At 42.8% G+C, this 9667-nt stretch overlaps 1 protein-coding gene across 1 annotated transcript in view; it reads left to right on the top strand.

Moving 5' to 3' along the window:
* Nucleotides 1-9667, top strand: part of LOC145391441 (kin of IRRE-like protein 3) — a 184352-nt gene that overhangs the window by 99291 nt on the left and 75394 nt on the right. The window contains exon 5 of the mRNA XM_080266054.1: nucleotides 7808-7930. Coding sequence (XP_080122180.1) covers nucleotides 7808-7930 — 123 coding nt within the window. The remainder of the gene's footprint in view (nucleotides 1-7807; nucleotides 7931-9667) is intronic.

Below are 9667 nucleotides of genomic sequence, written 5' to 3'. Positions count from 1 at the left end.
CCTCTCCACATGGCCAAACAACCTCAGTGTGCTCCTCATAACGCTTCCTATCACATCCACATCTACACCACAACGCTCCTTTATATCCTCATTTGTCAGCCTGTCACTCCATGTGACTCCACAGGCTCCTCTTAAATAACTCATTTCCAATGCTCTCACTCTTGACTTGTGTCCTTCCAACAACGTCCAAGCTTCACTTCCATACGTTAGAGTTGGTATCACAATACTGTCATGTAGTAACTTTTTCACTTCCATGCTCACTTCCCTGTTTCTTATCACTGCTTTCAAAGAACCAGCAACCTTTCTTCCCCGTTGTACCCTTTCAAGCACTTCACCCTCCAAACCTCCATCCTTACTCATCACACTACCCAAGTACTTAAACGTACTCACATTTTCCAATTCCTCACCATCCAACCTCGCTGTACATTCACTGACTTCACCTCTCTCAAAGACCATCACTTTACTCTTCCCTACATTCACCTTTAGATTTCGTTTCTTACACACTGTCCCAAACTCATCCACCAAGCCTTGCAGCTCCCCTTCGTCTTCACTCAACAACACAGTATCATCTGCAAACAACAGTACAGGGAGTTTCCAAACACTATCCTCTCTCACCAGGGCCACTCCAACATCCACTCCCCTACCTTGTACCTCTTTTATTACCCCATCCATGTACAGATTGAACAACAATGGAGACATGACACATCCCTGTTTCAATTGAACATTCAAAGAGAAAAATTCACTTAGTTCACCATCCACACGCACTGAAGCCTTCGCACCATCGTACATACTCTTCACAGCATTCAACAACTTCCCATGTACTCCACTTATTCTTAACACTTTCCCCAATCCTTGTCTATCCACCCTGTCATATGCTTTCTCCAAATCCATGAAAGCCGCATACAACTTCTTTCCCTTCTCTAGAAACTTTTCTACTAAAGATCTAAGAATGAATATCAGATCTAAAAAAAAAAATAGCAACCTTTCTTCCTTGTTGTACCCTTTCAAGCACTTCACCCACCAAACTTTCACCCTTACTCATCACACCACCCAAGTACTTAAACGCACTTACCGTACATTTTCCGTATCCTCATAATCCAACGTAACAGTACAACCAGTGACTTCATATCACTTAATTTACTCCTCCCTACATTCACCTTTAGATTCCATTTTTTACACACATTTCCAAACTCATTCACCAAGCCTTGCAGTTCCCCTTCATCTTCACTTAACAATACAGTATCATTTGTAAACAACAGTATAGGGAGTTTCCAAACGCTGCCCTCATTCATTAGGGATGCTAAAGCATCCATGGCCCTACTTTGTATCTCTTTTATAATCCCATCCATATACATGACATGAAACATCCCTGTTTCAATCCAACAATGAGACAGAAAAATGTTCTCAGTTCACTATCCACGCACACTGCAGCCTTAGCCCCCTCAAACATACCCTTCATGGCATTCAACAACTTCCCATTTGCTCCATATGTTCTTAATATTTTCCACATTCCATGTCTATCCACCTCGTCATATGCTTTCTCCAAATCCATGAAGGTCGCATAGAACTTCTTTCCCTTCTCTGGAAACTTTTCCACTAAAGAAATAAGAGTCAATTCCTGATTTACACAACCTCTTCCCTTCCTAAAACCTCCCTGTTCTTCTGAAAGTAATTCCTCTGTTATTTCCGTAACTCTGTCAATAAGTATCCCACCATACACTTCTTCTATTACACTAAGAAGACAAAATGCCCCTGCAATTACCATATGCTTCTTTTTCCCCCTTTGCTTTGTACAGGTGAATAATTTCACCTGACTTCCAAACCTCCGGGACTCTACCTTCCTCCCAGGCCAATCTGCACATCTTCCATATCCATTCTACTACATTCTTCCCCTCCCGCCATTCTTCCAAATTTCATCACACACTCCATCTATTCTTGGGGTTTCCCCATTTTGGCTTTCTTCATTAGATCCACTACTTCCATCCTACTGGTTTCTTCCTGTCTTCTCACCTTTCTCTTTCTCCCAGCCATTCCTCAGCCACTTATCATCGCATCACTTTCATTAGCCATGTTTAACAGTTCCTGAGAGTGTTCTCTCCCTCTGCTCACTTTTTCTCCCTTCTCTACTAGCAATCTACCATTTTTATCTTTCACTCCCCAACTAATTTATCACTTCGTCTTATTGTCTTAACCTCTCTCCAGAACATTTTCTTACATTCCATCCACTCTACATTCAAATTCCTTACAAATTCCTCATCCACTTTCTTCTTGCTCTCTCTAACTAATCATTTCATCTCTCTCTCTTCCTCTCTACATATAACTCTCCCATCCTTCTCTCAACTTCCTCCACGCCTCTGCGTCCCATCCAGTCACTATAAAGCTTTCTTCCTTTACATAACAGCTTGTCTCACCTGTACACTCCACCATGCTGTTCCTTGCACCCCCTTTCGTCTTCTCTTCACTCCACACACCACCTCACATGATACACAGATTTCTTCTGCGAATATCTTGCTCACCCCTTCCACATTCCCCATCTGCTTCAGATCATATTTACTCAATCGCTACTCCACTTCTCTCTTATATTCTGCTTCAGTTCTCTTGCAACCTTCCTACCGTCCTTGTATGGACTACATCTTCCAGTCCTTCCCTCATTCTATTCCTCCATTGCACTTGAGCCTTAATTTTCACCACTACGATGTGGTGATCAGAAAGTGCACTCCCCCAACCTCTGAATGCTCTTGCATCCATTACACACCTTCTCATTCTGTTATCCACACACGCATAATCAGTCATTGCCTTTCGTTCTTTCAGTTTGTCACCCACCCTTCTCATCACTCGCCACGTATACCTGAGTATTATTTTGTATCTAAAGAGGGTATTGGCTATCACCAATCTCCTCCCCACACAAATGTTCACTAGAGCACTGCCATTCTCACATTATTCTGCTGGCACACCCCACACCAACAACTCCATTCACATTCTCATTCCCTACTTTTCCATTCATATCTCTGATCAAGAACACTCTCTCTCTTTCCTTTCAGACTTTTCCATGCACGCTTCCACTTTTGACCAGAACTCTTCTTTCACTCTGCTTGCACGATCTTGCGTTGGCGCATACACACACACAAAATCGCCCGCATTTGTAGTCCAACTTTCAGTCTTAACCACACAATCCATGAGCCAACTGATCCATACTGTTTTCTATTCTTCCATCTCTTGCACACAGCCATACATACTCCCTCTTTTGTCTTCTCATTCTCACGTACTCCCACGCATATACCTTATCCATACTCCAACTCTCTCATATTCTTCGTATTTACGGCATATATTACTCTTAATACCAAATTCACATTTCTTTGTCACTGCATATTCTCCTTCCGTTTTTCCCTACACCTTCCTTCATATTCTTTATTATTTCCTACATATTATTTCCTGTCTTCCCCTTTGCCTCACTTCTTTCTACACTACTTGAGAGTGAAATGGCTGGGAAGCATGCCGGCACGTGACTGGCTACAGCATAGCTGGGTCTTTCGGGTGTGGGCAATCAGGCAAGTTAGCTGCCTACTGCAACTGCAACACAATGGCGAGGTGTTCAGGAAGTTAGCCAAAGAAACCTTGATGAGGCCCTATGCATCCCCGAGGGTGCCACAGGAAATGATTGATTGATTGATTGATTAATCCATATTCAGATTTTTTTTTTTTTTTGCCACAAGGTCTCCCCTTTTCACACATTTTCTCCAAGTTCCTAATATTCGTTCCACATTTCTTTCCCTCCTTTTTCCCTCAGTCTTTGGTTTCTTACTACATATTCGTTGCTTTTGTCCCGCATATACTTTTTTTTTCAACATTTCTCACATATTCATTCCAGGTGTGTTCCATATTTGCTTCCATGACTACTGTCCTTCTCTTCCTCCTCCTCCTCCTCCTCCTCCTGCCACGTCTTCTCAACTAAATAATAAATCAGAACGTTGGCGAAGATTCATTATCCGTATTGAATTTTCATCCTGTGATTTCCATTTTGTTGCCATTTCTTTACTTCTTTCCTCTACCCCTGCCCCTTTTCGTCTCACTTCTGGTCTATCTTCCTATTCCTACCACAGTTTTCCCCTCTCAATTTATCTCCTCCTTCACTCGCCTTCCCCTTTCTCCTCCTCTCACAAGTACTTCTTCCTTCTCCTCTCTTCCTTCCATTCTCCCTCTATACTTCCTTCTTGTATGCCGGTCTCCTGCCCTTTCTTTTCTCGTTTCTTCCTTCCCCATCCCTCTTTCTGTCTGCATTATATCCTCTCTCTCTTCCTCTTTTCCTTTATTCTGCTCCTTCATGAATTCTACTTGCATTTCTTTCTCTTCCTCCTTTTCCTTGCCTCTCTTCCCTCCTCCCTTCCCCCTTCTCTCTCTCTCTCTTCTACTTCTTTTTTTTCTCTTCGATTCCTTTTGTTTTTCTCCCTTTCTGCCTGCATTTTTCCCTCTCCCTTTCTCCATATTTCTCGTGGCCTCTTTTCTCCCCTTTTACTCTTTCTCTCGCTTCCGATTCTCCTACCCCTTCTCCTCTTACATATCTTCCTCTCGTCCGCCAGGTCCCCTTCACACCCCATTTTGCCCCATTCTTTTTCGTCGTGCCTCCTCCTCCTTCCCTTTCCCTTTACATGCGTACCATCCTCGTCTTCCTTTTCTTATTCTTCCCTTTCTTTTTCCATCCCTTTTCCTACCATTCCTCCCTCCTTCAACTTTCTTCTTCTCACCGCACTCCCAGACTTTTCCTTCTTTCTCTCCTCTTCTTCTTCCTCCTCCTCCTCCTCACTACCTTTTCCTCCTTCCCTTCTTCCTCCTACCTACATTCTTTCCTCCTTGACACCGACCTTTGTTGTTATGTTGCTAGGATTCGGATCTTTGGTAATTCACTCATTCTGTCATTTTTTTTCCTTCCTCCTCCTTCCCTCTTCGTGTCCTCTCCATTCACTCTTCCTATCCCCTCATCGTATCCCTTCCATTCACTCATCCTATCCCCTTATTCCCTCCTTATTATCCATCATTTCCACATTTTCTCTCCACCTTCCTGCGCTCTTGTCCTTTCCTTTCCTTTCCTTCTTCCCTCCCCATCTCATTTTCTCTCCCATTCTTTCTCCTTCTTCCATCCTTCCTACTTTCTCAGGTTGCCGCTGCCTTCAGTCCTCTTCATTTCTCCCATCCTTTCCCTTTCTTCCTTGCCGCATTCATTTCTTTCCTCACTTCATCCTTGTTCTCCCTCCCTTCCCTTTCTTTTCCCTCTCCCTCTCATCGTCCTCCTTTTCCTCTTCTGCATCCTCTCGCTTATTTGCTTGCCTCCTCCCCCCTTCTGTCTCTGCCGTCCTACTGCTACCTATCTTCCCTTATCTAACACCCTTCCCTCCTGCTTCTACCTACATTCATTTTTCTCTCTTCCTCAGCATCTGCTCCATCCCCCCTTCCCTCTTCTCTCCCTCTCCCCATCTCTTCCCCCCCTCCAATCCTCTTTCTCTCTCTCCCCATCTCTTCCTCCCCCCTTCCATCTCTCTCCCTCACCATCTCCTACTCCCCTGTCTTCCCTCATCTGTCGCTCTATCTTTCTCGCCCTCCCGTCCTTCCCTCATTTGTTTACCTCTCCTTCTCCTCGTCCCCCCTTCCCTCTTCTGTCTCTCTTCCTCCTCTCCTTGTCCCTATCTGCGTTCCCACCCTTTCCTCCCTTCATTCTTACTATATCCTCCCCCCCTCTCCCTCTTCCACCGCCGCCGTCTGAGATAACAGCTGGCCATAAAGTGCTATGGCTTCCACGCATGACATTATTCACAAAGTTGACATAATCTCAATATTGTCTTCTTATCTCTCGACATCATTTGTTACAAAAATCATAAAGTTTTCATAGCAAGCCAACAAGCTGCCGCATATATTAAACTATGTTCAAGTATGGCTAATAGCTTCAGAATTTTCCGCTTATAGGTAACATAAATATAAGTAACATTTCCACCCATGTATGATTGCACAGTATTTGACAATGTTGTGTCTTACCCATGAAACGAGCTTTGTGAAAGTGTTACCAAATTTTGCAGTTTAGATAAGTAACAGTAGCATAAAACCATACGATGTCGAATTGTCACTCCAAAGAGTATTAATGTCAGTACTGACGATGATAAATAAATAAAGACCACCTACAAGGCATTTAGTCTTTTCATTAGTGAATGCAGAGATATGCTGAAGTGGCAGTATGAATATATTTTACATGTTAGTAACACTAGATGTATTTTTTGTATTGGGGTGTTTTAACACCCCACCAACCACATTTGAATACCCCACAGGACTAACAGAGGGTTAATGAGGGACTTGGTCGAACTGATGTCACTGGAGATGAAAGACTGCCATGGAATATCTGCAGTTAATTTCTAAATCCATCCCACTGTACCCTGTCAAAGTGCCATTTGGTCACCCTGACAGGTTCAGAATGGGGATGTTTGGGACAACTGACTAATTTGCCTTTGATGACATTGTGGTTGGGAAATCCAAGTGGAGAAAGTACTTTTATCCTCTACTGATCTCGAATATTTGTCAGGAAAAGGTCCGAGAGATAGGCATTATGGTCAGGATTGTCTGGTATTCTGGCTGGTTGTTTTAACCAATTGCGCAAGATTAAACGTTCAGCAAATACCTTGCATTCTAGTCCTGGCAGAATGCAATAACCATTCGACACTGTGGACGTTAAAATCACCCCAAATGTTAATTTCAGTGGTAAGGATTAGGTTAACGTTACTTAACTATGTGGATATGAAGCCAAATACGCTGGGTTCTGAAGAAGCATTGGGGAGCAACAAACTGTACAGATATATTTGGTCATACTTAGATAATTTAGTTTATACAGTGAATAATCAAAAGTAGCTGGAGTGAAGTTCAAAATAGTTTCAACTGCAAATTCAGATTTGATATACTAACAGGTGAAGCCCTTGTTACAGAAGTTTGTGAGGAGATGGCAACCAAAAAAGTAAAATGAGGATATCTCGGTAGAGGGAGAGATTTGGGTTTCTGTGAGGAACAGGGCTAGAGGGGATGTAGACTGGAGGAAAATGTGAATGGAATTATTCAGATTGGTACTAAGACCACGGATATCAGTAAAATATAAGGTTGAACCTCCGCTTCTCTGCTGACGAATATGAACAGTGTTTGCAACATCCGCTGTCAGCACAGTTGCTTGACTGCGACTAGGGGTACTTTTTGCCACCAGCCCTACCATGCCGGTGGTGGCAATCCGAGATACCATCGAATTTCCTGATAATAATGCAGTGGCCATTGCTGTGGGGAAATGGAAGGTGTGATATCCAATGTGCATATAGGAGGTGCAGACAGTTGGATGTAGAAGTATTATGAGAGCATGTTGGCCTACTGTCAGTGTTTGTGAAAACATTGAATATTTTAGCAAAGGTAGATGGTCAAGAACAGGTCCTGAGGGCTGGTGAAACAGGAGCTCCAGCTCTCCGTGTCACCAGCTTGCCATCCACCTCGGGAGTACCGCGCTGTTTGATTGGTGCTACAGTTTACTCCCTATCTGCCTCTATGTGTGAATATTTGTGCATAGACTTGTGTGTGTGTGTGTGTGTGTGTGTGTGTGTGTGTGTGTGTGTGTGAGAGAGAGAGAGAGAGAGAGAGAGAGAGAGAGAGAGAGAGAGAGAGAGAGAGAGAGAGAGAGAGAGAGAATGAGTGTGTCTGCGAGCGCGTGTAGTTATGTTTGATTGTTTACATTTCTTTACCATGCACCAATCCCTCTGCCATCAAACTGCAATGAACTCCTAATTACTACCCTCAGACTCCCCAGACTTTCGGTTACGTCGGTGGCCAGTGTGGGGTACCCCGGTACGGAAGGGCAGCGCGGTGTCACTCCTCTGCCACACTGACGCCAACCCTCCATCCACGCCCACATGGGTCAAAGGTCAGTTCTCTCTCCACACCTAGCCTAACTTAGCTTATTTTACCTAACCTATCCTAACATAGCATAACTGAACATTACTCAGCTCTCCATCCCTGCCAACATAGATCAAATAAAGGTCAGTTTTCTTATCAAGGGCAGTTCTTTTGCTACACTAGAGATTGTTTTCAAAAGGGGAAATACTTTCACCAAAGACAATGACTCCAAAGGTAGTTCTCTTACCACATAAGGCAGTTCTCTCACTTGTTTAGTTTTCTCGCAACACTAGGGTAGTTCTTTCTACGCAGTATCTTTTGTTTTTTTTTTCCACCATACTTGGGCAGTTCTTTCACCGGGGTGAGTTCTTTTACCAGAAATTTGTTTTCTCGTTTTTCAAACTGTTGAAGTTTGTTGTTGCCTCCATATTCCTCTTCTTAGCAAGAGGAGAGCTCACAGCTGAAAGAATGGCTGGATAGACAATAGTACATCAGTAAAACACGTCTCCGGATTTAAGGATTTAAGTTGAATAAAATGGCTTTGTGGTAGAAGGAAGATGTTGCACTGACAACATTAACGTTATAAACGCTGGTAGTCCAATCCTGGCGCCTGTACCTCGAAGGAGCTGTGTCTTTGAGAGAAACTCTCTGTTAGTGAAACAGTTTGTCATGTTTTATGATTATTATGTTACCCGAGAACAGCATGCCATGGTGAAGGTCAAGTGGTTAGAGATGCGATTCGTTTTAGAATCACCAAATTATGATACTAGGTCAGGACGAAGGAAAGTGTAATGAGCAAAAATAATTCAAACAGATTTTACTGATCTTCCACAAGACACACGGACATGTCATAAAGTCAGCCTTGCTATTACCATCCAACCCGTCCTGACTGTGATATTTCCCTCGAATTAATTATGAGTTTATATGCTGTAGGCATGAGTACTGCTGGGCCTCGGGGAAAGAAGTGTCTGGGCTGTATCTAGACAGTTTTACCACATTTATATTAATTTTATGTTTTAGCAAAATTTGGTTTCAGATTTTGGTGCTTAACATTAATTCTGCCATAATGGATCATGCGCCATAATCCTGTAATGTCTAGAATATAGTTGAGAATATTTATTAATAACAGAGGACTGGGTAACCTAATTTGCAAATTTGCCATTAGAGATAGTTATTTTCACTCTCGCTTAGAGGAAAACATTTGAAAGAATGACAAGCCTATATTCCAAATGGATTTCTGCCAAGAACTCAGGAATCATAGCTGAGGAAGAAAAACAAGTCTTAGACAATGAGTGGAGGTCACAGAACTTAAGTGATAAAGAAGATATTCTCTCACAGAACACTGACACTGACCAGTTCTTCTGGTCAAAAGTCAGGGTGGACAGTACCCAATCCATTCTTATGTTACTGAATTTTTCCAAACCATTCCATTTCCTAATGTTGATTGACTGAGTATGTTCTTATCTGGTTAACTTGAAGACAGTGAAGTGCAACTGGTATAAAATGGAAATGAAATAATTCGCAGAGAGGGCAAGAGATTGCGAAGTGTGTAATATCTGATGCAAAAGAAACAATGACAAAATGACGAACAAAGGCTAGTACCGTGAGTGGTACCAAAAGTCATAGTCAGACACGCATTTACGGGTAGGCTTGGGGGGCGTACCCCCCTGTTTTTGATGAACTAATGCTAACTTATAAAGAGAGCATTGTTGTTCACCAAAATATATGCAGTAAAAATGCTACTACCCTTACATTGGCCCATATT

This window comes from Coenobita brevimanus, chromosome 18 (assembly GCF_032717465.1).
Source record: "Coenobita brevimanus isolate Jiangsu-jjx chromosome 18, ASM3271746v2, whole genome shotgun sequence".
Taxonomy (NCBI): domain Eukaryota; kingdom Metazoa; phylum Arthropoda; class Malacostraca; order Decapoda; family Coenobitidae; genus Coenobita; species Coenobita brevimanus.
This window is presented reverse-complemented; position numbering and strand designations above follow the sequence as displayed.